The sequence below is a fragment of the Lycorma delicatula genome, chromosome 1 (genome assembly GCF_047948215.1).
Source record: "Lycorma delicatula isolate Av1 chromosome 1, ASM4794821v1, whole genome shotgun sequence".
Classification (NCBI taxonomy): domain Eukaryota; kingdom Metazoa; phylum Arthropoda; class Insecta; order Hemiptera; family Fulgoridae; genus Lycorma; species Lycorma delicatula.
The window spans coordinates 316,551,029-316,573,341 of record NC_134455.1 but is presented as its reverse complement, the minus strand read 5'-3'; the positions used below and the strand labels follow the sequence as shown (position 1 = coordinate 316,573,341).

The window sequence follows — 22,313 nt, the reverse complement described above, 5'->3', positions numbered from 1 at the left end:
TTTCATATTGCAGCAATTTGAAGTTTCATTAAAGCAATGAATGCTTTAATAAGAATATTAATTTTATATTTCACTATAATATTTTCTACCTGAGGCCCAGTATTATGGGCCTGAAGCCCAAAAATCTAAGGTAGCAGAGATTTCTATAGAGAAAGAATTGAATTGAAAAGCTTGTGCATATGATATAAATAAATAATAAATAAACCAACCAAAAAAAATTTTTCTACCTAGTCCCATTTAAATTGAGACACCATCATATGCACAAGGCTTTTCAATTGCAGTTCTTTCTGGTTACTTCTTTTCAAGTAACACAAATTTAACAGTTTATACTAATGTATAAACATTTGTAACATAACATTTGTATAGTTAATTATGACTTAAGATAAGAAAGACTGGGAAGGAAAGAAAGTGATAGTGATAAAATGAAGTATTTTGTATTTATGAAGTACTACTATGCTGCCAGACTAAATAGACTCACCTCCTTGGTCCAACCAATCTCTGGATAAATAAGATAAATGTTAGGACTAAGTTGACCATTTCTAGAATTTTTGTCCAGGAATAATTTATCGTAAGTATAAACGAACAATATATTATATGGTATTATATTATGTGTCTTACCTCTGGTCTTATTCCAAAACAATAATACATTTGACTCATTAGATATGGTGAAAAATGAGAAGCAGACCATCTGTCCAGAGATTCATTGTACAGGGGGTATTGTAATGTAATTACAATTTTTTTCTATAGTCTGGGCAAATACAGTAATTTAATAAAATTATTTTACAAAGATTAATACTTTGTAATCTTTCATATTCTATTCTATTTTTATTTTGAAAAATATAAATTTTTCAGTTTATGAAGCCATTAAACAAGCGAAACATCAGTACCACACATTTTCTGATATTTAATCTGCAATTATTGGGTACTGAATAAGTACTGAAAAACCACATTTTCAGAGATGTAATAACTTACCATAAAACAATACAGAAATGGCATGTGTGAAGATAATATAGGACTAAGGAAATTTTAAAGTGGTAACAAAAGAGCGTGAGGAAAAAGGTTTGATAAGTTAGAAATACTGAAAAATATAGTCATTTATTTCACAGCTATTATACAAACAATTCACAACATATAAAAATTTTCTACTAATCAGTATGTATACTTTGGAAAAGAGTTAAGATAATAAACCCAACTACAGCAAAAAGGAAAAATATATACCTTATCACAAAGCACATATATATATATATAATTACAACTATTCACCACATTAGAAAATTATTGCTGAAGGTTATTTGCTTCTTAAAAAAATTTAATTAGTTTACTCATGATGGGAATGTACTATATCAATATAACAGTTATTGCTTAAAATACTCCAAATGATCATTTCTTTTATAAATATGGTGGAAAATTGTAATGTTACAGTATTGCACAAGTGACAAAGTAATCTTAATGAATTGAAATAATAAAGTATATTAATATAAAAAATAAATAAATAATGTTATGAACAAATAAATTTTCTTTACGAATGCTATTAAAAAAATACCATTATTATTTTCTTAAATGTATATTTTACATTTCAAAATACAATTTCAGTACAATTTTGCATTAAATTTATATAATTTTAGATGGCAGTATTAGATTAGTCTTAAGTTTTTGTGTAATAAATTGAAGTCATTCCTACTCTATTTTCTAGAATCAAGGAAAAGGATATGATGTTTAAGGGAAAAAACTCTTTATGAAATTGATAAGGCCATTTGTCGATTGATCATGAGAAGTAACAGGGGTTTTATCTTGTAATTCCGGTTCAATTTGTTTAGCTAGTTGCTTGCCCAGTTCAACTCTAAAATAAAAAAAAAACAAAATTAACTAGGATATATAAAAAAGCAAGTTTTAATAAAATTGTGTGTGTGTGTGTGCGCACACTGCTTTGTGCGCACTGCATTGCGCGCGCACACACACACACACACACACACACACACACACACACACACACACACACACACACACACACACACACACACACACACACACACACACACACACACACACACACACACACACACAGACACACACACACACACACACCCTATTTGTTAGTGTATGCTATTTATTATTTACATTTTTACATTTAGTATATAAATACATGGATATTTTTTAAATATCCAAATAGAAGTAATTTGTATAATAACTAATTTACATAATTACTAATTTGTATAATTTTTTTTACATAATTTGTATTACAACTAATAAAAAATGTACTTACCCCCATTGGTCATAAGAGTTGATATCCCAAATTACACCTTGTACAAAAATCTTATGCTCGTACATAACTAGAGAAAAAAAGATTAATTAAATAAAATAAATAAATAAAATAAATATATTTAATAAATAAATATATTAATAAATCTTTTATATTATAAACCCCATTTTTTATAAGCTTTACCCACCACCCTTAACCCCTTTATCCTCCAGTTAGGAAATCAAGTGATGCACTTGATCTCCCAACTTCTTGATCATTTTTTTAAATATAAGCAATTTTACCATGTTTTGTGATATTTCTGGAAACTATTTTCTGGATGTAAACCCAGGTTTCTGGCACATTAGTAGACCTACATTGGTGTAATGATTTATCATCATTACCTTGCCTTTCACTACAATTGTCTAAAATGACATTTTCTTTATCACTTTCTTCAGAATTATAATTAGGATCTTCACTATCAAACTCATTTTCAAAATCAAATCAGTTACTAAAATGACTGATACATGCCATGCTGACTTGTGGAATACATAACCTCACATCAAGAACTTAGCACAAAACTAGTTTTCAATTTATCAATATTCCTAATTAATGCATAACACTTCTGTGCAATTCATAAGGTTTCAATGTCAATGGCATTTATTTCTTATTGCACTTGAACTTCTTACACTGACCAGAGATTGAACAGCTTGTGGTCAACAAGATAAAAAATCTTTTTTAAATACTGAAACTCATTTACTGAAATATTAAAAAAAAAAATAATATTTCCTTAATAAATACAGAATATAAAGTAATTGAACAAAACATGAGTTTTGTCTCAGACATCAAACACATGGTTACAAATTTTTACAGTGAAATACAATATGTACTATATAGTATAAAAACATTTTCATTGATATTTTAATGTCTAGCTTGAACTATTTTTATTTTTACTATGTAAGTCTGTTAAAGATACAAGAAACATTTAAAAAATTTGGGTACAAAACTTTTTTACCCTTTTTCTTCAGAAATTGCAGAAATTAAATTAAATAAAAATAAATTTGACAAGTGAAATTTACAAAATTAAAATTTCCTTGGATCAATTCTTCATTGATAAATCTGATGTAAGGCTGATAAAGCAGATACTTAGAATGAGGTAAGTTTGAATTATTTATTTGGAGTGAAACATGATAAATGATTAGTTGATAGGCAAAAATTGTACAAACTAGAATAAGTTGTTTTGTAAATATTGTTTTGTAAGTATAAATATTGCACTTTGAGTTTTTAATATTAAGTTTTTTTGAGGTTTTTACAGTCAAAAGCTATTACTGTGTAAAACTATGCACTGCTGGCCTAGATCATATGTCAGTCTGCACAGTTTGGAATAACTTTCTCTTCAGTTGAGAATCATTAGTCAATGTCAAACCCAAAAAAAAAAGATGAATGATGAAGTACATATACTCAACACTTTCAATTAAGTAAATGAAAATAAAATTACCAATGAGTGCTCCAAGTGTAAATGGTGTAAACTGCTGCACTACAATTGAGTTAGTGGGCTTATTCCCAGGGAATACCTTGTGTGGAAGAAGACGATCTACGTGAGAACCACACATTCCAGTTTTCTCCAGTTCTACACGTGCTTCTTGTTCTGTTTTTCCTTTGGCTAAAGCTTCAGTTTGCGCAAGGAAATTTGAAAGTAGTATCTATAATAAAATTGGACAGATATTAACCTAGAATCCAGTTCTAAAATTATTAACTAAAATATCCAGTTTTAATCATATTTTAATATAATAATAGGAATAACCAACCAACTGCATTTACCTCCATGATTCACCATTTCTAGTGGTTAAGTTATACATTTTATTTCATTTGTAGATAACATTACGATTTGGGAAAGCAGTTTGTAAGAGGGTTATTTTTTTAAGGTCCAATCAGTCTCCAAATAAAAACAAGTGCAAAAATCAGATGAACCTTTGCGCATATTTGTTGCGCAGCATCTAGTATGGCCATCAACAGAATCTCCCACCAAGTGTGAAGTGCGTGCGGTAATTCGATTTCTTCAGGCTGAGGGGTGTAATGCAGCTGAAATTCATCGACAAATAAGTAATGTGTATGGTGAGACTTTATGAGACTATGGTGTAGGAACTTTAAAGCAGGACGTACAGATGTCAGGGAAGGAAGTGAGTGTCAACTGATTATTCATTGAGCAAATGGATGAGGCAATTCGAGAAGATTGTCAGTTCACAATTACTGTATTGAGTGATTTGTTTCCTGAAATTTCAAGGTCAGCTCTATACCATTGTGAGAGACTTCCAGTACTGCAAACTGTGTAGAGAGATGGGTTCTCAAGATCCTGTCCGACCATCACAAACTATGAGAATGGACAGCGCTACCACAACGAAGGAGAAGATTTTTTGAACAAAATTGTCACAGGGGAAGAGACATGGGTCCATTTCAAAACTGAAAAAACAAAACAGTGGATGCATTTTCATTCTCCCAGTAAGTATGGCTACTGTGTTCTGGGACTGGAATGGATTCTCTTGGTGGAATTCATGGAACGTGGCATAACCATCACTGCAGCTTCACACTGCGCGACTCTTCAACGTCTACAAAGGGCAATTCAGAATATGCGGAGAGGAATGTTGAATCAGGCATTGTCTTTCTCCATGACAATGCTCAGCCACACACTGCAGCTGTAACAAAGAAGCTCCTGCAGTGTTTTTGATGGAAAGTGATCACCCACCATACAGCCCGGGATTTGGCTCCATCTGATTTTCACCTCTGCTCACATGAAATGTTGGCTAGGACAACATTTTAGCACAGACATCGAGCTGCAGACCAGCGTAGAAACATGGCTGAAAACACAGGCAGCTCCATTCTATGACAAAACACAGGCAGCTCCATTCTATGACAAGGAGTACCGCTATGACAAGTTGGTACCACACTACAACAAATATGTTGGAAGTAAAATTTTTTTTCAAGGTCCAATCGGATCTTGAAAAAAAAAATAACCCTCGTATAAATAGTGTGCCAAACAAATCAGATGGTGTGTAAAACCTGATTTATGGAATCATTTGTATTTATTAAATAATTTTCTGTAGTCAGAATCCCAAGGGTCAATGAACATTGAACATGACTAGAAACAAAACTGGTTTTGTCGCTGCTATGTAAACAGTATTATTATTACTGCTTGAAGGTGCTTAACCACCTGATCAAGGGTGGTTAAAAATGGTTTGAAAAATATATTTGCAAAAAAGCGTTGCATGATGGAAACCTTTTTAGCCAATTGAAAAGTTTCATGGTTGGTAAATCACTCCGGCAAAGTGGAAATAAGTATTTGGCAGAAAGTCTCATGTTTGGAAAATTGAAGAAATTTAAACCATAAGGGTCTATGTCCAACCCAACTCGTGCAAAAAGGCAGATATAGGTATTTTCCCTTCAATCTTGATTGAAAGTGACCTGCACACAGCACGGTATTTCTAACAACCTCAATGAAATCTTGAAAATTTCTTAATGAAAATAGGGTATGTGTGCCAGTGTAGGCACCACCATAATGAAATATAGTTGTAAAAAAGATAATCTTTGTACAATCAATCACCACAGCTATGCTAAATGGTTACTGAAGTATTATCAATTTATTACTACTAAATGAAACATATCCATTAGCTTAAAGGATTTTTCACTGTAAAAAGAAAAATAAACACTGATGATGCCAGAAGACTTACTGGTGTTAATCATTTAGAAATTCATTAGCCGATTGTCAGTGATGGTCTTATCAGATTGATTGTATGACTGTGACTATGACATTATTGATTGTATGACTGTGACTATGACATTATTGATTGTATGACTGTGACTATGACATTATTGATTGTATGACTGTATGACATTATTGACTGTATGACTGACATTACTGACTGTATGACTGTATGACATTACTGACTGTATGACATTACTGACTGTATGACATTACTGACTGTGACTGTATGCCATTACTGACTGACTGTATGCCATTACTGACTGACTGTATGCCATTACTGACTGTATGACTGTATGCCATTACTGACTGTATGACTGTATGCCATTACTGACTGTATGACTGTATGCCATTACTGACTGTATGACTGTATGCCATTACTGACTGTATGACTGTATGCCATTACTGACTGTATGCCATTACTGACTATGACTGTATGCCATTACTGACTGACATTACTGACTGTATGATTATGACATTACTGACTATGACATTACTGACTGACATTACTGACTATGACTGACATTTTTCCAAGCAATTTTACAACAGCAAATTTAATTTATTTTATAACAAATTCTGAGTAACCAACATCTTGGATCTAATAAGGAATTAATAAGGAATGGTTTTGTAGCTCAAAATCATTTAAATGTGTAGAATAAACACATTTATGACGTAACACATACTTAAAACATTGCTGAGTTGTCAATGTAACATCCCAAACCTTAAAAACCAGCCTTATAAATCCCAACTACCACAGAACGTTTTCAATTCAGCATTAAATTTATTTAAAATAAATTCATTCCATTAATAATAAACATTTTATTTTTGAAATGTTGGGGAAGGTGGGCTTCACACTCAGAATGCAAACTTCTTACAGCGATCTCTTTATTCTACAGAAATTTTCAAATTTGAACCAACCTTTTTTCAAATTTGACAGGTTTTGAAAAACTGTCATAACTTCCATATTGTTAGCAAGAATTACATTTAATTTCAATTCTTGCAGAAAAGTCATTTGTTTCATTGCTATTTTTTTCCCAAAAATGCAAGAACCATTTTACAGACTAATCATTCTGTTTTACAGACTAATTTTTTCTGGTAAAAGCTAAATCAGAGGCCTTTAAAAATATTTAAAATTAGTCTTGAAATATCCTAGTTTTAAGGTTGAAAGGTTCGACCAGTTTTTGGTGAACATAGTTACTTTGAGGCATAACTGTTCATGTTGCATGTATAGAAATTTTTAAACAATTTTTCATAAATAACTTGAGTTATTGAAAAAATTACCAAAAATTATTTGAGAAAATTACCAAAAATAAAGCTATTAATTTTAGATGCAACATTTCTATACATGCAACATCTAAAACCCAAGTATTTATGTATTTGCTTAGAATTTATTTCTCTATTGATATCTACAGTATTTTAAATGTAATTTCCACCCCCAAGAGGGATGGCATCCACCTTCAGAGTAAAAGCATACACTGGTATTAACCTTTTTCTTGAGCTATTTTTTTAATTACTGTCCAAATTTCACATCAAGAATTCTGAGCAAAAAATCATCAAACTCTGGACTACAATGCACCATCTATAAAGAAATACTAAAAAAAAAAATTTGATTGCAAGTTCTGAATTCCTTGCTATTCCAAATTCCAACACTAAGAGCTGGTCATGTTTGTAAATATATGGCAAAGATTATACGACTAATCACAACTGATACCAGAACAGCACGGAAAACAGGAAAACTACCCATTTTTCTGCTTGAGTGAATAGACCCCAATGGTTTAAATTTCCTCAAAACTTTCCCAATATTGAGGCTTTCCACACCAGTTTATCTTGCAGTCGTATTTGCTCCTAAAGCTTAAAAAGACTCCTCCAGATTCACAGAGAAAATCTGTTTTGAGAAAACACGGTTTGAATAATAGTGTATACAATACATATATATATATATATATATACACAGATACAGAGATTGTATACACAGTATACAACAGATTTTCTCTGTGAATCTGTTTTGAGAAAACACAGTTTGAATAATATATATATATATATATATATATATTTATTTTAAAATTATGAATACTTGATTTTAAGATAGAGTTCCATGTAGAATTACTAACATTGAAATTAATATAATCCCAAAGTATTGTAATAGGCCCTGGTGGCCTATTCACCAGTACTATAGATTAATATATTTCTATAAATATGGTTTTTTCAATGTTAATTTTACATTTCAAACTAGTGTTGTAAGTTACAAGAACGTACTTTAAAGATATTGTATGAATGAATTTTTCTGCACTGTCAGATATTGATGAGGTTCTTTGAACAAATGGGAATACGATTAGTAACGTGTACTGTATAACTGACTATGCCATTGCAGTGGATTATAAATTTTTTCAAAAAGTTGAAATAGTAGTGAATGTAAATTTAAAGATTTTAATTTTATATGTTTGTTGGACCACATTATTATATTAAATTTAAAAGTTTGCTTTCACAGTAATTATTTTCCTTTCATTTTCTTTATTATCAATCGTGATTTTATTTCATTACAGAAAATTCTTTAAATTAAATTTCCAAAATTAGAAGGAGATGAATAATATAAATGAGTTAAATTTGATGATCAAGAACCCAAAAATGTCAGAAGCCAATTTCATCTGTAATTTGCTAGACCTGAAAAATTCATTCATGTGCTCTGAACAAGTTGGATAGTTTGATCTGAAGATTGAATTTTGTTAAGTAAACAAATATATAGAATAGTTGGGTTAATTACTAATTACTGTTTAATTACAGTAACATAATACAAACCAGAAGAGTATAAGGTCATAAAACTAGAGAAATTATTAAATTTAATGAAATACTTAAAACTTGTGATTATTTATGAGTAAACCATTAATGGAAATTAGAAATGATAAAATTTAATATTTCTCTGGTCGATTGACGGTTTATACATGCTCATGAATAAACACAGCCCATGTAGGGGATAATGAACTCATGTTTTAATTCATTAATCATGTTTTATGATTAATTAAAATTATGTTTTCACTAGCACTAGTGAAAAAACATAATACTGTTAGTTTGCTAGTGTGACAAAAAAAAATTAATATTCATATTACATAAAATTGAGTACCTCAGGTAAGGGGGACAACCTCACTTAAGAATGAAGCTTCTTGTACTTATTCTTAAAATAAGTACAATAAGTACCTAATGTTTTAGGTTCACATTAAATTAATGTTATTACAAATATATTTTTTAAATTATTTTTTTTTAATGCTAATCAATGAATTTTTTAGTTTTTTATACAGTAATTTAATAAACTAACTTTAAAAAGTGTTTTTTTATCAAACACTAATAATGCATTATTTAGTTTTGATAGGCTGATACAATAATTGCAGTGTGTTTTATTACTTTATTGCTTAAAGTAAATTTTCTTCAAGTCATTTCTGTGAGTAATTTTACTGCATTTAAAAGTTTCACATTTATTTTGATATTCAAAAATACTGTCAAGTATCCTTGAAAATCAAGTACCTGACAAGTACAATGACTTGTAAAATCTCTCCTCCTGCTGGGCTTTTATTGGTTCAGAGAACTAACACTATAGTATGTTATGTCTCACAATTTCAAAGGAAATTCCAATTTTTAACTGCACTAGTGTCATTTCATACTATTCTTTCACTGTGGTACTGAAACCACCTAATTTGTCCATACTTTTGATAATTCAGAAATGCACTCCTGCAGGTAGGGAGTCTCGTTCTCAAACGGTTACAATTTTTTTCAGGTTTCTTTTTCAGTAGTGCAATGTAAGGTTACCTGCTGATCCATTGGTTGTGTAATTGATGCTTACCTTATGTAATCCAGAATTAATAAGTACAATTGTACTATCTGTCTGGTAATCTGTCCAGCTTTTTTATCCAATCTGCATAAATTGTTATCCACACCTTGTTAAATTTGTAGTCAGATTTAACTGTAGTCTGGTTTAACTTTTTCTTTTTGTATACACTGAACAATCTGTTATCAAGTATAAGTGAAGTTTTTAAAAATTCTATTTGTTGTTACAATGTACTGTAAGGAATGTCTAGATAAATGAATAAAGGTTTGCACAGTAATTTTTAGTGCTCTGCGTTAATGGATTTCAGAAAATTCTGCTACTTTAATATATAAGGCAGACAGTAACTGCAGAACATATGTTTAAATCTGTTAGAGAAACATTACTCATTTTAGACACTGCTAAATACTATAACTACCTTACACACTACCTTAAATAAATTTTAACATTTTTACCTTATGGTGTAATGAGTCTCCAATTGGGTTATGGGAGACAGCTGATGCAATAAAATCAGCAGGTATTAGCCTAGTTCCCTGATGAATCAGCTGATAGAATGCATGCTGACCATTTGTTCCTGGTTCACCCCATACAATTGGTCCAGTACTGTATGTTACTTTCTCACCACATCTTGTTACAGCCCTAAAGATTTTTTACAAAAATTTATTTCAGTTATTTTTTTAATTATTCAAACATTAGGTTCTAACTGCCAGAAATCATAAGTTTACTTCCTTGTTTATCCTAACAAAGTTTAACATTTAACTTTTTTATAAGTAATCAAGAACAGAGCTACTACTCCAACCAGTCTGGGCATACTACTAGTACATTTGAGTGTAAAAGATAAATTATATTTTATTTTATTTTAGGAGGGATTAGGAAGGTTTAGCTTGCATTTTCAGATGGCCAACAGAACAAAAAGTGACAATGTTCAGTGAATCAGACTGAACACTGTAAAACTGGCCCATTAACTGTCGTAATAATTGCAGAAATTGAATTTTGATAATGAATTTGACATGAAAAGTTTGTGCAAAATTGGTCCCAAAAACTTCAGTGTTGAACAGAAAACTAATAGTTTTTAAGCGTGCCATGACCTAGGGCGAATTGAAACATACAGATTTTCTAAAAAGTTAGAGAAAGGACTGGCACACACTTCAAACACCACATCCCAAAAAAGCAAATATGTTAACAGAGAAATTCTTGAAAGACTGTGGAAAAGTTGCTCGCATGAGAATCCATCAAAGATAACACTGCCATCTCAATGAGTTGCCACCTTATTCACTTGGCTTGACTCCCTGCGACTTTCCTGTTCCAGACTTGAAACAGGAACAAAAAAAATAACCGAGCATCTGAAGGATATTCCAGTTTCTGAGTTCCAACACTGCTATGAAGAGCAGGAAAACCATTTGAAGCATTGCTTGTGTGGCTTCCCAAGTGATCTATTTTGAAGCTGATTGGATTGTAAATAACAATTGGATTGTAAATAAAATGTTTTTCTGAACCATTATTACTTTATTTACAGACCTCAGTTCACAGTATGGCATGGCGGCCTATGTACAAGATGTATGTACAAGGTTACATGCTAAAGTTATAACCATATTTTTCTTACAAATAAAAAAAGGTAGTCTCTTATTTAAAAGATACCTCCATAAAATCAGTGTTATTTAAAAGATACCTCCATAAAGCAGTGTTTTATCACAATGAGGCTGTGTTGTATTTTATGTAGAAGGTAAGAACACTTAAATGTCAATTGCACAAAGTGGAGAAAACTTACTGCTAGAAATTAAATGTCAAGTGATTAAATACTGAATTTGACAGAGCTTGAAATATTTAACAAAAACTAAGCAGTAGGAATTAATGGTTAACTAAATTACAATGAATATCACTACACAAAACTAACTGCTGCAGGTACACAAATTTTAATAAACTTTTGCCATACCATAGAAAACAGCTGTGGAAAACGAGCAATGTGGTAAGCATTAAAAAACTAGGACTGTTACAGAAAAATTGTACATCATGAAAAATCATTTGATACTAAATAGAAAAATAGTAAAAAGCATAAAAAACAATGTACACTTTTTTTATTATGCATTCGTTTTTTTATCATGCAAGTCTTATAACAAACTTCAAAGATCTTAAAGACAAGGTTAGTGATTTGATTTTAAAAGATTAGAAAATATAAATATGACAATTCTATTAGACAAAAGATAAAACAAATGCGAGAGCAAGTCAAACTGGTCTGACTTTGGGCAAAATAACTTACATTTTGCAAATAACACAGGGCAAAATAACTTACATTTTGCTAATAACATTCAGTAATTTTAGACATGTAGAAAAATGATAACTTACTTTCCATTAGATTCCATATCTCCTTGCTGAAAATAAGCAGCAAAACGATGCATGTATTGATCATAAGGTAACAATGCTTGTGTTTCAGCCCCAAAGAAATTATTGTACCATATACCAATCAATGCCAAAATAACAGGAATCTTGAGAATAGAAAAAGTAACAGTATTTAAGAATTTAAATTAATTGAATTTCTTAATTAAAAAATTAATTAATTAATTTAATTTTAATTTAATTAATTTAATTTTTAAATTAGTTTACTAATGAAAATAAACTTACAATACTGCAATTAACTTTTATGCAACTATTTACTACAATTTCAACCATACAAACAACCACAGTGGATTTTGCCTTAAAAAGCAAAAACTGAATTGATTGGTTTTATGCATAAGTTTTTAAATAAAACCTTCAATTGAACAGCCCCACCTTTATAATCAGTATCTTCCAATTCCTTGCTAACATTATTGTTGCCATAATCCATGCAACTCAACCTTTGAGCTGGCATCATTAGGCATAACTTATCCTTGATATGTAAGATTATTTCATTTATGTAACATTGGCAAAAAGTGTTCTCTTTCCTAATATGGGTAAAACATTAAGTTATAAATATTAAAAATGTTGTCCTAAGACTAAAATACAGGCTATGTTACAAAAGCAATAGTTAATGTATGTTTAGTTAAATGTATATGTTAAATATGTGTAGAAAAAACTTATGCTATATGTAGTGAACAATTTAAAAAAACGAAAAAAGTAGTTATAGGATTGTTGGTCCAGATTCAATATGAATTTTTGGAAATATGTCAAAAATGAGGCTTCAGTACATTATAATGATACATTGCTTACAGTACATTCAGTTCATTAAAATCACCGGTCAGAGAAATAAAAAATCTGGTTCATCTTAGATAATTCATGCCATCCATTCTATAACGCTAACCATGCTAATGCAAAGTTAATTAGACAATGTGTTTTGGAATTTTTGCAAAAAAAGTTTTCACTTCTGAGTACTGCAATAAGCTCATTGCTTCAATTTGTTAATCTGAACAAAACTAAAAAATTCCAGTTAATATATGCTAGATGCTATTTCACAAAAAGGATTAGGTGGAAGCTTACCTTTATGCAGAAGCTTACCCTTATGTGGATACAGTGAAAAGTTTTGTTAGCTAGATCAGTTTTTTATAAGCATCTTTTCCCAAAACTCTTGTATTTTCATGTGCTGTTTTTATCTTGTTTCAATTCAACTTAACCAAAATACTGCTCAATTATAAAATTTCTTTACAATTATGAAATAAAATTAGGTAAGATAAGATTTTAGTGATAATTTTTACAACTAGCCTTGATTTACACTAATTAGCAGCTACAGACTAATGCTAAATTACACTAACTTTCTACAACTTACATTTTTTTCAAGTGGTGCATTTACAAAATGTCTATCCATATAATGAGCACCAGAGAGTAATTTTTCAAAATTATCAAAACCAATAGAAAGGCAAATGGAAAGTCCAATAGCAGACCAAAGTGAATAGCGACCGCCAACCCAGTCCCAAAATCCAAACATATTTGCTGTATCAATACCAAATTCTTTAACTTTTTCTGCATTCGTAGAAAGTGCAACAAAATGTTTGGCAACAGCAGCAGGCTGAAAATAAAACAAAGAATTACTTTTTTACAACACTCACTCATGCAAATTATTAAAATTGACTTAAGCTTAAATAAGATGATCTAATAATCTTATAGTATTCACAACTAACAATGTAAACTTGTGTGACATATCCTGCTCGCCATTCTACTATATTTACTTATTCAAATAACTTCATGACTGCTGATGAAAATTTGGAATTTACCAGGTACTAAGGAAACTGTAGTTCCATCTTACAGCAAACTGGTATTCTTCCTAACAAAAGAAAGTTATCTTGATTTCCACATACATAAATGATGCAAATTTGCACTTATACATAAACCTGTAGTAATAAACGGTCATGTCATAAAATTATGTATGCATGTAAATTGGTTATGCAATATTCTAGGTTCCTATTTTATTCAAGGGTATACTAACTGACCAGCATGAATTAGTATGAAAGTTAAGACCATGGCTAAAAGAAGTATTGCAGATTGGAATTGTCTACGAGAAGTGTACAGCTTTTGTTGTTTGGGGGGGGGGGGGTAGTAACAAGAAAATTTGTCTACCATTAAGTATTCAGGTAGAAAATGAAACCCATATATTAGCATTATTAAATTTAAATGATTTAAATTAAAAGGGAAGGTTTTGTTATTTTAAGGTGAGCCATACATAATACTTATCGTGTACTTTACACCTTGAAAGGTTATGGGGATCAACAATATGGGACAAACTCCAGCACAGATCATATAGAAAGCTACTTCAGGAAGCTCATGTAGCAGTGTACAGGGATAGGCATCAAGATCCATCTAGATGCAATTAAGCAGTACTGTCCACCAAAATTTATTGTACCACCCAAATGTGTACTTAGTGATAATGTTATCAAAATTGAATGAAAATGTTCTATAAAAAATATTGTGATTTAGCCCTTGAGAAAAGCTTGCCTTATAATTTAATTTAAGTATTTTATTAGTGAATGATATCACTTTTTTATATTTGTTTTAATCTTTAATCTTTTGTACAAAAAAAAATTGATGTAGCCAAAGTCTACAATTTTTTGAACCTTACATATAAAGAATTAATTTTGTAGAAAATCCAATGAATGTAGGCCAGGTACTCATAATCCAGTATAGTAATTTCTAAACATAGAATATTACAAGTAGTACAGTAAAATAGAATGTATAAATATGAACAAATTGAATAAAAATAAATTGTTTAAAAGTGTAGAGTAATATTTAGAATGTTGGTCACAAACAATGTAAGAATATGAATATTATAGGATAAAACATAGTAAATTTATGGATAATCTCAATAATTGCTGAACTGATTTTTAACCATTCCTGTTTTTGTATCAGTCAACCTATTTAATTATTTAATTTCAAAGGAAGCACAGCCTGGAGGTGCAGTACTTTAGCAGGTCACTCTAAACACTAAAATATCAATTGTATGCATAGTGGTGAATTTTCTTGCAAAATCAGATACCCATAGGGTAGCTGCTCATGTCCTTACAGCAATTGGCAGAGGACAAGTTGAATTGGCAAAGTCCCATGAAAGATCTTTGATTTGTCAGTTTTTCACAATAGTTTATTTTGGCAACTGCATTGTAGATTTTGGTGACCATAGGATGTAGAGTACAAATCTTCTAAATCTGATCCTAAGTCACTGTACATTTTTTACTAACAATCTTTGAACCTTAAATAGTTTGAAGACTTAAAAAAGTAAAAGTTTTTAGCCATTAGTCTTAGGTAATATTTCTCAGGCACATGAAACTAAGTTTTTAAAAATAGTTCACTGCTTTGATAAATATTTGTATTTCAATGACAACCAGTTTTTGAATTTTCATTTTGTTTACAGTTTCATCATTTTTTATCATATTTTAACTACATATTTCACAGAATTTCAATGTTGAGGCTATGAGAAACTGCATATAAATATTTCATAAAAATTTATCAAAAAATAACTCTCTAAACTGAACAGACTATCAGCTATAAATTATTTCCCTTTTATTTCAATAAACAAATAAAAACTTACATCTTTTGCAGTCTCTAAAAACCAATTCTTTGCTGATGAAGCATTTGTTATAGTCTCTTGTGTGGTAAATGTTTTACTAGCTATAACAAACAACACAGTCTCTGGGTTAATCTTCTTAAGAACTTCAGCTAAGTGTGTACCATCAATATTAGATACAAAATGTACTTTTGGTCCAATTACAAAAGGCTTCAAAGCTTCAGTAACCATCAATGGTCCCTAAAATTAAACAATTAACATACTTTAATTATGCATAAAACTGTTATACCATTTTTCTGAATACAGATATAACTTTCTTCCACAAAATGATTAAAGAACAGCTACAATTTTAAAGGTTTTAACAACCTCAATTCATTGAGGTTAATATAATATATTTTATTGGTAGACATTCTACCTGCAGAATTAAATTATTTACATTAATAAATTTATTAAAGCTTACAGATTTTTTTCATCTATTCCTTTTTTGAATTAACTCACTATAATGAACATTATAAACTTTAGGTAAGGTAATTTTTAAATTGGATTTTTATTACATTAATGAAAACTAGCTTTAATTTTTTATTTAACCTTAAATCATTATAAAAGTTAATGCTCTGATTGTACAACAGTTCACAGAAAATATAATTTGCAATCAAGTTAGTAGTAGCTTGATTGATCAACACCACAAAGTCTTAACATTCTGATCTTTGTAAAATAATTTAAATAATAATTTTAAAAGCTATTAAAACATCTGATTTAATTTGTATACAAACCAAAATAGATTACTAGAGAAATTATTTCAGTTCTTAGAAGTAGTAACTTTCATTGTAAACTTTCTGAATGTCAACAGTAACAATCCAATAAAAAAATATTCTTAAGATAAAACAAATTTAATTTTATACTTACCAAATCAGAGCCACCAATTCCAATGTTAACAACATCCTCAATTGGTTTTCCAGTGTAACCTAACCACTGTTTTTCAATTACCTACAACAGAAAAATCACTTATGATAATAAACTTAAGCAAATGTTTTATATAAACCCCTAACTGCTCCACGATACAGAAACGTTGTAACAGTGCAGTTCATAAACGGCATACAGTCCTTTTGAAATATGAAAAGAACTAAATATAACTGAAAATAACTGCATATAATCCTTTTGAAATACGATATCCTTTTGAATATGTAGAGAACTACATGTAATCCTATTGAAATATGAATATGGAGAAAAATACTTAGTAAATATTAGGTCTATTCAAAACAAACGTCCTTTGGATATTACAAAGGGAAATTTAAAACACTTGTTCAAATTTATGCTGACTCTTACATGTAACTTGGGCTTTTGGTAAAACCTGATTAAATACATGCAAAGTTTTTACCTAAGAAATGCTGAGGCAATGAATATTTATGTTAGCCTGCCTTTTTTCCAAGGCCTTTGACAAAGTTTTCTTTGACAACATAAATGAGGAAAAAATCATATTAATATAGCCATTATAAAATCCACCTTATCAGCACACATTGAGATAAGCTCTAGATCTTTCAGCTTACTTGAAGTAAAGAGTTAAAAGCAATCATCAGGAGTTAAAAAAATACACGTTCCCAGATTCACTGAAACTCAAAAATTTAACAAATTTTCAATGAGAATCCAGAAGGCAAAGTTTAACTACTTGATTTTTTCTAAGGTCAGCTACTGATTAAATTTATCTTCAAATTATAACTGACCAAAAGATTTTCAGTATAATGACCTACCCGAAGGTCATTACTCCGACATGCATACTATTTTCTATCCTAATTCATGGAGCCCTCTGATGCATAATGAACAGCGAATTTATATATGGTAAAGATATATATGGTAAAGTAACTTACTACAAAGTAAAGAAAATTTTTTTTAAAACTTTTATTACATCACTTATACATAGTGATGTAATATTACAAAATATTTGCTACTGCAATTTTTTCAAATCCATACTTTTTTTTTTTAAATTTTAAATATCCAATTTAAAATTTAGTGATACTGCATTAAGAATTGGAAGTGCCTAAGGATGGTTTACTCTGCAGTCTTTTCTAACAATATCTCACAAATATGGATTTTTTTACAGCAGTACATTTTAACCTTCAATAGTAGTATATCACTTTTCACTTATCTGTGTAAGCAAATATATAACATGCTGCATATTGTTTCTGAACACAGTTAAAACATACCATACTGTAAGTTTCCTCAAGTCAAATTTTATGCCACATTTGATTTTAATGCTTGCTTTCAACTAGATCAATATAAAAAAACCACTACTGGTTTCAAATTAAGAATATTTCAAAAAAAATTCTCTAAAAAACTATTTCAGGGAAGAAAGATCATGCCTTTTCTTTACATACACAAGATGTGGATAATTTGCATGTTTTTGTTTTCATCTTGTCAATTCACCGTAGCTCTTACACATACCAATTCAAGGTTTTAGCAGCCACTCAAGTCAGATCAATTACCCTCAAACTACTCTGCAAAAAGTTAACATGTGGATCTTGTTCCATGTACTTTCTGATGACCACTAAGCTCCAACAATTTTAATTTAGGAGAGTTGGCAAACTGATGGAAAAGCATTTTACAACTTACTTTGCTAAAACAATTTATAGAAATATAGCATCATAACTTCCTGTGTTTTTTACTGTCAGCCTGTACTTTGACATTCTCAGCTTATACTTTGACATTTACTTTCAGCCTGTACTTTACTTAAATATGTTTTTAAATACAAAAATAAAAATATAAACTGCAAGTTCAACTGCTATAAATATAAAGTTAAGTATTGATATTCACAAAAATAAATTGTAATATTACCTGACTAGCGAATGCTTTCATATGTTCTAAAACACCATTTACTTCAGGCATGATATCTTTGCATTCAACATATATTGGATTATTGCAGCGGTTACGAAGTGCAATATGAAGTACAGCACGATTTTCTGTAAAGTTTATCTTTTCACCAGTGAACATCGCATCTCTTGCAGCAACAACTTGTCTTGAGTTGGCCTTAGGAAAAAATAAAATAAATTGTAAATCCAATTAGGAAACTATAAGATTAACAATACCAGTTTGGCAGTAGTACTAACGACAGAGCAACAGGTGAATCCTTCCACTGCACAACGCATTAGATTTTCCCTCATGAAGGTGTAAAACAAGAGGAAATTCTGCAAAGATTGATTGCACAGTTTATGGATCAAACACTGTCAAGGGCTTTCATGCTTGCCTGCATAAGAGTTTAAGGAAGGACATTAACAGGTTGAAAATGAACATGATCATCCTTAACACCAGCGTTAAAGCATTCACATGATTTTTCATCCAGGAGCTAGTATTCAAATCCATACACTAAGATTTGAGCGTTAGAACTCTTCAGCTGATATGCAATAAGTTAGCTCCTTGACCAACCTGGTGGGTTTATGACAAAAAGACCTAGGGTTCCATAAAGTGGCAGATGGGTCTCACCTTTTGACAGCAGAACACAAATTCAGGCATTTGCAGGTCTCTGACATTTGTCAAGAGCTTTCAGCATGGTTTGCAGAAGGGAATGAATTTTTGAATGAAATCTTCACCTGCAACAGAACTTGGGTCCATCATTACACGTCTGAATCCAAACAAGCCAGCACGGAATGGCAGCAGGGGAAGCAGTCTCTATAAAAGCAAAGACTCAAATGCTCCCCCACTTTACACCTATTGGTGATATCAGCCAGAATCGAAAACCTTACAATCCACTGGCAAATCATTTCCAAAGCAAGATATTACATTGAAAAATGATGTATGCAAGTTTCAAAAATAAAAATAAAAGCTTCAAAAATACTAGGTCAAAAAGGTTAGGTTAAATTTAAGACAATAAATCAATGTTGAAATATAGAATTTTTATACCTAGAAAGAAAATGTATGATTTAAAGTTCAGCCTACTTTAGATTTGACAAGCTAACGTAAATCTTTCAAATCTCAAAATTAGGTAAATTTTCACAATGAATTTCTCTTCCACCACTGTATAGATTCCTGTAAATAAAATTATAAATTTTCTCTATTTAAAATCTGAATAATTAGTTAAGCAGCTTCATGTCATTCTGTTTACCGGATATAGGTATTCAGAGGGAGGGGCAGAAGCAAACAATTTTTTATATTACAAAAATTGAAATTTGTAATATAAAGAGATATCCAGGAAATAAAGCGATCGTTAAGCACATTATGTAAGTTCTATAAGACTATACTAAAACTAAAATCAGGTGATTCAACAATATATTAATTTCATATTAAAGGGACTATTTTATATTAATTGTATATTAAAATTAATATACAGTTGGGAATGTTTTACACAGTTGTCTTCAGTAGTACAATAAAAAATTATAATACTAAAATTATATACTTTTTGAATATCATAATATATTAGTTTACTACTGTACCATTGAACTTTAATGGATACTATTGTTACTATTGTAACAGTTTCAATGCTAAAATTTTTATTTCTACCTAGAAATAAAAATAATTTAAGATCTGTATAATAATGTCAACTAATTTCTATCTATATGTGTAAGGACCAATCCCTATTAAGAGAACTCTAAAATTCCTGTTTGACGAAATCAAAATATCCTCTGATATTGCTTTACCTGCTAAATATTTCCAAAAAAGCTGTGCCTGGCAGACTTATCACTTATGTACCTGGTTTTCCTAGATTTCCGTACATTGAAATCTTTGAAGGTTACCAAGATAATATTTTCATTAGCTAATATTCCTTGACCTACTGAAATCAGAAAGCTATTTATGCTGAAAAGAAACGAGATACTTTACAAAAAACCAGTTATTGAATGACTATGTATTACAATTAGTTAAAATTAAAAAATGTGCACATCCATGGTTGCAAAACGTTCAGAAATATGAATGGTAAAAATATTGCACCATGAAGTGTGTACAGAAACCTTAATATCAGGTAGAATTGCTAAGCAGGAAAATTCTTATAAAAAATTGAAAAATGTTGCACATTTTTGCAAAGGCTCTTTCTCAACAGTAGAATATTTCAAAATACAAATCAATGACAAAGTCAAAAAGAAATTATTACAATTTTTTTTTGGCCTAACAAGACGCTATTTTAATTCACAATACTAAATATAAAAAATTTAAATTTAAATTTTAAGGACTTAAAATTCGGGCTAGGAAACTTAATTTGCACAAAATCCGATCAATTTTCATTTGTATTTAATAAGGCTAATAAAATACATTATAAGGCTGCAACAATGGGATATCAACAATAACACTGAAATGTCAAAATTAGGTTATATCACACTTACCAATTGCAATAGAAGAGACATAACTTCATCGTCAATAAGATTTTTTGAATAATCGACAAGAATTTCCCCATCGTTTGGCGTGGGCAGTTTAATGCTGTAAAATAAAAAAAAAATTAATTTCGGTCTCACGCTGATTAGAGGTCATGTGAAAGTCGGTTAATGCTTAAATAAATTCATATTTACCTGTACTTTTCAAATCTATCTGGATCAGTGGCGAACAATTCCATAATATTAATTTTACTGCCATTTTTATCATAATAGTCTTTCAACTTCTGCCAAGTTGGATCCTCAGTTAATTTTGGTTTACCGTCCATGTTCACTATAATTTAGAGCAGATTTCAAAACAACAGAGGAGTCAAATAACCCCTCACAGGTCAAAGAGTAGATAATGACTGAGTAGCCTATTTGTAGGCGATTGTTTATTGGTAGATTCCATAGCAACATCATATGTTTAATGGAGGGAAGGATTCAAATTTACGAACCAATTACGAGCCAATTATTTATGATTATTATGTATTTAATAATCAAGAGAAGTATTGATAGATTAATATTTATTAGTAGAGATAATGAAAATTTATATTTTCCTAATGTTTTAAAACACTAGAAAAATAATGTTACCACTAAAAAGTTTTTTAATACTTATAAATTAAAAATTAAATTATTCGGTCTTATAACTCTTAAATAATTATACAACAGTAATCAATGAAGTGTTTGAAAATGTTTTTTAAAATATAATTTATTTTTTTATTTCCTTATTTAGAAGTACAATGAATGGTGGCAAGACAATTAATATAGCATGAATGAAGGAATACATAAAACAATAAAATCTTAAATAAAATAATAACTAACATAATCATAATAATTGTTTGATTACCCAATATTAAAATTATGAATAGCAAAAGGTACATGATACAGCATAAAACTATGGTAAAACAAACACAAAAAGATAAGAGTATCATCAATTTATTGTTTACTGTTAGATTATATTGCAATTCCACTTATTTCAGAATTCAAAGTAATCATTAAAAAAATACCCCACATAATATGAAAACAAGAATGTAGTAATGGCATATCTGCAAATTCATTTTTTTTTTCATGTAAATCACATATTCCTGTAGAAAAATTTCTTATCAGTAGTGTTTCAATATACTGACTTTAGTTACTAAGGTAAGAACTCATTCACTCCAGAGATCTATTATCAAAGGGTATTTATTTAGAAATATATTTGGACGCCTATTCAA

General features: G+C 30.0%; 1 protein-coding gene across 1 annotated transcript; it reads right to left on the bottom strand.

Annotated features, from left to right (window-relative positions):
• Positions 1 to 1,076: 1,076 nt before the first annotated feature.
• On the bottom strand, positions 1,077 to 21,470 carry Pgi (glucose-6-phosphate isomerase). Its single transcript, XM_075381981.1, has 11 exons — positions 21,256 to 21,470; positions 21,073 to 21,166; positions 18,599 to 18,790; positions 16,676 to 16,756; positions 15,794 to 16,009; positions 13,544 to 13,783; positions 12,151 to 12,290; positions 10,263 to 10,446; positions 3,735 to 3,939; positions 2,264 to 2,330; positions 1,077 to 1,840 (listed from the first exon to the last, which is right to left on the bottom strand). The coding sequence occupies exons 1-11, from the start codon at positions 21,384 to 21,386 to the stop codon at positions 1,717 to 1,719; spliced, it is 1,674 nt and encodes a 557-aa protein (XP_075238096.1). The 5' UTR covers positions 21,387 to 21,470; the 3' UTR covers positions 1,077 to 1,716.
• Positions 21,471 to 22,313: the final 843 nt, after the last annotated feature.

Coding starts and splice junctions, on each gene's coding strand:
- Pgi (XM_075381981.1), bottom strand. CDS start 21,386: ATGGACGGTAAACCAAAATTAACTGAGGATCCAACTTGGCAGAAGTTG. Junction 18,791..21,072: donor TGTCTCTTCTATTGCAATTG/GTAAGTGTGATA, acceptor TTTTTTCCTAAG/GCCAACTCAAGACAAGTTGT. Junction 12,291..13,543: donor ATGCACCACTTGAAAAAAAT/GTAAGTTGTAGA, acceptor TCTATTCTCAAG/ATTCCTGTTATTTTGGCATT.